General features: G+C 56.0%; 1 protein-coding gene across 1 annotated transcript; it reads right to left on the reverse strand.

Moving 5' to 3' along the window:
• On the reverse strand, positions 1-2,354 carry LOC105048184 (scopoletin glucosyltransferase). Its single transcript, XM_010927404.3, has one exon. The coding sequence runs from the start codon at positions 2,271-2,273 to the stop codon at positions 798-800; it is 1,476 nt and encodes a 491-aa protein (XP_010925706.1). The 5' UTR covers positions 2,274-2,354; the 3' UTR covers positions 1-797.
• Between the last annotated feature and the right edge of the window lie 2,835 nt (positions 2,355-5,189).

Genomic DNA, 5,189 nt, shown 5'->3' on the forward strand with positions numbered 1-5,189 from the left:
TGAGAAAATGGATACTCAGTCCTTCATATATCTTGTCAAACATTCTAGTTGGGTATTCGAACGAAATTCTGGAGAAGTTGGGGGTCCATGAATATCTCATCCTAAGAAGCGAATGGGCCTCAGAATGGATATTCAGCTCATATGGTTTCCTAATCAGATGAGCTCAATCATCAAGCTAAGCCAGAATCTTCATGAATGACGTGATCTATTTGTCTATTATGTCCACAGTAAGTTAGAACCTAACTTTGACATTGTCCTCTTACATCCCCAGTTAATATCCTCTCCGACTTGGAACCAGTTTAATTAGGTCACAACATATTGCATCCACAATCTCCTTCCCGACATCAAACGTATGGATGAGAAGGAAAGCTAATATAGAAGAAAGTAAGAGCTGATCTTAAGGAGGGAAATGTGCCAAACATGAGATATATAGCTGTGTTCGAAATGGAGTTTTATAATTTTAATCCACGTCTTTATCTCAACGTCAGCCATATATTGTGATCGCAGTATTTGGTGAACTAAATCGTTTTTTCCGACTAATATGCCGTTGGGCACAAGCTTATTCCTTGGTAGCCAATTTCCCCTCTTCCATGAGAAATTACAGAGCAAACTACGAACAACGAAAATACTTAACAAGATTGAGATCACCTGCTTCTCCTGCCCACTCGATCGATTTGTTGAGTGCTAGTTCTGAGCAAACAATATGTTGAGAATCCAAGCATTCCGTCTCCTGTCCAAGACAAACATATCCATATCCAAGAACAAATGCAAAATTCGTTTCGCTCCTTAGAACCCATCTATTCTGTCCCAGCCGTCTTTCTCCTCTCAATCAGCTCCTGGATAAGCTCCCCCAGCTCGACATAAGACGAGCCACCCTCCTCCACCGCTCTCCTTGCCATCTCTGCAAGCTCCCTCGCCCTCCTCCTCATCTCCTCAGCCTCTTCTCCCCCGTCCATCACCCTCCCCACCGCCATCCTTATCTCCTCCCCTGCCACCACCCTCCTTTCCTCACCAAGATCTGCGTACTCCTTCACTCCGACCCCAACCCCAACCTTCAACACCTCCACTATCAACCTCTCGTTAAAAAACTGCTCGGCGTACATCGGCCAGGTGATCATCGGCACCCCGGCACTCACACCCTCCAAGCAAGAATTCCACCCACAGTGCGTCACAAATCCCCCAACAGCCTCATGATTCAATATGAGTATCTGCGGCGCCCATCCTCTAATGATCAGTCCCTTCTCCCTTCCCGCCACTTCGTCCTCGAACCCTTGCGGCAGCCAGTCCGAGTCATTTCCACGAACATCTCTCACCACCAAAATAAACGGTGTGTCCAAGGCCTCGAGACCCAAAGCAATCTCTCTGATTTGAGCTATGGGTAATTTGTACATGCTCCCAAAACAAACGTAGACCACCGAGCCCGGCTTCTTGGTGTTTAACCAGCTCAAGCACTGGTTGCAATCGATGGAGGTCTTATCTCCCCTTCGAGACTTCTCGATCTCATTTCCGTTGCAGAACGACACCGGACCGACGTTCCACACCCTTCTACCCACCACCTTTCTATAGTGTTCGGCGTAATCTGGCTCTAGCTCGTAGTAGCTATTGGCCACCACGCCGTAGCTCCGCTCCTCAGAATTCTTGCACCGGTCGTAAAACTCCATAATTCCGGGCATCTTGCTGAAGTCCTGGATTTGGGATCTCCGCATCTCGATCCGGTGGGGGAGGCCGTGAAGGACAAAGGACTCGGCGCTGCCGGGCGGGACGGACTCCAGGACTTTGAAGCGGTCTATGCTGTGGGAGGCGCAGAGGAAGAAGAGACTGGTACCATGGAACACGAGGCGCGGCACGGCAAGCTCGGCGGCGACGTCTTGTGTCCAGGGAAGTAAGAAGTCGGTGACGACCGCGTCGGGGAGTAACTCTCTGAGGAGTCGGGCGAACGGCTGTTGGAGGAGCTCGATTGCAGCCACGAATCTGGCCCGCATGTCGAGGTTCGTGAGGGGGATGGCGATCGGGTTCTCGCAGCCGGCGGGGAGGCCGGCCTCGGCGGCGGGGAAGGGGAGGAGGGAGAGGGCGATGGGGTGGCGGAGGGAACAGGAGTCATTGGCTTGGTCGATGGAGGGCTGGATGGAGGGGGCGTTGCCCGGGGTGGTGATGACGGTGGTTTTCACGCCGCGGGAGGCGAACAGCTTGGCCAAGTCGACGGCGGGGATGATGTGGCCCGGGGCCAAGAAGGGGAAGAAGAGGATGTGAGGGTCTCCAGTGGCTGAGCCCATGGTGAAGCTCCGAGAGATGGCAAACACTACTGAGAAAGGGGAGTTTTCTATTTCCCGTTTCAGAGGTCAGGTAAAATGGGGAGAGCTTTCTAATAATTTATAGTAGAATTGATGGAAGACGTCTTTGGATCTGGAGTTTGCGATGACCTACGAAAGTTGACTTGAAGGAGCTCCTACGTCATTGCTTACGGGAGGACTCCTTTTTGGCCTTTTTCTTTTTTTGAGTGGCCATGGAAGATAAGTTTCATCCGTCCTAAGTAGGAAACGGGGACATAAGTTGCTACAATACGACAAAAGGAATCATTGAAAGATAGCATTCTTTTATCTTATAAAAAATTAACTTAAGTTAATATTTTTTTTTGGATAAAGTAAGGGGTGCATAAACTTTATTAATCCGTAGCAGAACAATAGGCAATAAAAGATAAGTACTGTTGGGAAATCCCCACCAACCGACTTATGGTCGAAGGGGCTGACTGGCCGACCGACTGGCCGACCCCGACGGCCGACCCTGATTGGCCGACCGACCGACTGGCCGATCCCGACGGACGACCCCGACGGACGACTGGCCGACCCCGACGGCCGACCCTGACTAACCGACCGACCGACCGACTGGCCGACCCCGACGGACGACTGGCCGACTCCGATTGGCCGACTCTGACTGGCCGACCGACCGACTGGCCGACTCCGACGGCCGACCGACCGACTGGCCGACTCCGACCGACCGACTGGCCGACTCCGGCCAGGAAGTCTGATGGCCGACTCTCGCAACATGCCCGGCTGACCATCGGAGGGGCCCGAATCTCCACCCGACGCCACACAGCTGGCCACCGACCTAGGGTCGGTCGACTCCTCCAACCGCCGTATAGCCGCCAGACCTTGCCAGCTCTGACACGGACATGCGGCATGGCTACCTGGGGGCATTGTCCCACCGAGGGCATTGTCAACCCTGGTGATTTGACAGTCCCACGGCGACATGACGTTTTCACGGTGACTCTGACAGTCCACAGTGAGTTGACAGGTCCTCACTTGTCCGCGCCATTAATGACGGCGCCATACTGTGCTCCACTATATAAACCGAGGAAGGCAACAGTGCAAGGGATCGATCCGCTCCGTCTCTCCCAAAAATGCAGGCTCGCTCCTCTCCCTCTCTCTCTCTCTTGATAAGAGCTCTCTGTCTACATTTTACTGTTGCCCAGTCACCTCTCTGCCTTGACCGTCGGAGGGTCCCCGCCGGAGCCACCTCCGGTCAGTGCGGACTTCCTTTTGCAGGTGCACGCTTCCCGGCGATCGGACGACGAGGCGATTGGCCGCAACAGATTGGCGCGCCAGGTAGGGGACAGCATGACAAAGACAAGAGCTCAACGATCGAGAATCACTGGGTCGGCAAGGCGCTCTTCCCGTCGGGAAGAGGCCTCCCCGCCACCACCGGCGGTGGAGCCTAGCTCTCCGCGCCCTGCAGTGACCACGGAGGTGCAGATTGCGGCCATCGTACGGCAGATGACCGTACTGACCGACGCAGTCAAAAGCCTCCAGCAGCAACCGGCGGCCCGACCTATGCCTTCCAGGAGCAGCCGCCGACGACCGCGCCGATCCCCGTCGCCTCCATGCGAGCGCCCCCAAAAGCGCTCCCACGGAGAAGAGGAGGGACGACCAAGGCGCGACGACCGACGGTCCCAGCGGCCCTCCCCTTCCCCGTTGGAACGGGCAAGGAAGGAGAAACGGCCGCGCACGCCGTCGGCCTCTCTCTCAGAATCTTCCGGAGACTCCACTCCTGGGGTCTCCCAGCATCGACGAGCGGACGACTACGAGCGCCGGTTCGAGGAAATCGACCGCCGACTCGCTCAGTTGCAGATGGACGGCCAGAAGTCTTCAAACGACGTCGACTTCCAGACCGCCCAACCTCTCTCCCGACTCATCCTCGATGAACCGATCCCCAATCGGTTCAAGATGCCGCACATGGAGTCTTACGACGGCTCCACCGACCCAGTCGACCACCTCGAGAGCTACAAAGCTCTCATGACGATTCAAGGGGCAACCGACGCTCTCCTTTGCATCGGCTTCCCCGCCACACTCCGCAAAGCTGCCAGGGCCTGGTACTCCGATCTCCGATCGGGAAGTATCCACTCCTTTGGGCAGCTCGAGCACTCGTTCGTGGCCCATTTCAGCACCAGCCGAAAGCCGCCGCGAACGTCGGACAGCCTTTTCTCCCTCAAGCAGGGAGAAAACGAGACGCTCTGACACTTCGTGGCGCGATTCAACGCGGCCACGCTTGAGGTCCGGGACCTCAACGAGGACATGGCTGTCTCAGCCATAAAGCGGGGCCTGAGGTCGTCCCGATTCACTTATTCTCTGGACAAAACCCTCCCCCGAACATACGCCGAATTACTGGAGCGCGCGTACAAGTACATATGCGCACGGACGAAGGAGCGTCCGACCGACGCTTGGCCGAGCCCAGAGGTCCGAAGGAGAAGCGGAGAAAAGGTCGGGAACCCGCCGAACCAAGCAGGCCCCCGACCGATAGTCGGCTTTCTCCACCCCGACAGATCCAAAGATCGCCCCGGCGACAGACTCCAAGGCCGGTGCATCCCAGGTACGACTCCTACACTCCTCTCTCCGCTCCCCGTGCGCAGATCCTGATGGAGATCGAGGGAGAGGAATACCTGCGACGGCCTCCGCCTCTGAAGGCAAAGGGCCTCGACCATCGGAAGTACTGCCGGTTCCATCAGAGCCACGGCCACGACACCGAGCGGTGCATCCAGTTGAAGGATGAGATCGAAAATCTCATCCGCCGGGGGTACCTCGGCAAATTCCGGAAGGGTCCGCCGACCCAACCGATTGCCGAACGACGCCCCCAGCCGACTGAAAAGGCTCCGACCAACATGGCCGATCGTCGATCGCCGAATCAACGGCTCGATC

Source organism: Elaeis guineensis, chromosome 2, assembly GCF_000442705.2.
Source record: "Elaeis guineensis isolate ETL-2024a chromosome 2, EG11, whole genome shotgun sequence".
In the NCBI taxonomy this organism is placed as follows: domain Eukaryota; kingdom Viridiplantae; phylum Streptophyta; class Magnoliopsida; order Arecales; family Arecaceae; genus Elaeis; species Elaeis guineensis.

Excerpts from the sequence above, each read along its gene's own strand:
- LOC105048184 (XM_010927404.3), bottom strand. The coding sequence starts at position 2,273 with ATGGGCTCAGCCACTGGAGACCCTCACATCCTCTTCTTCCCCTTCTTG.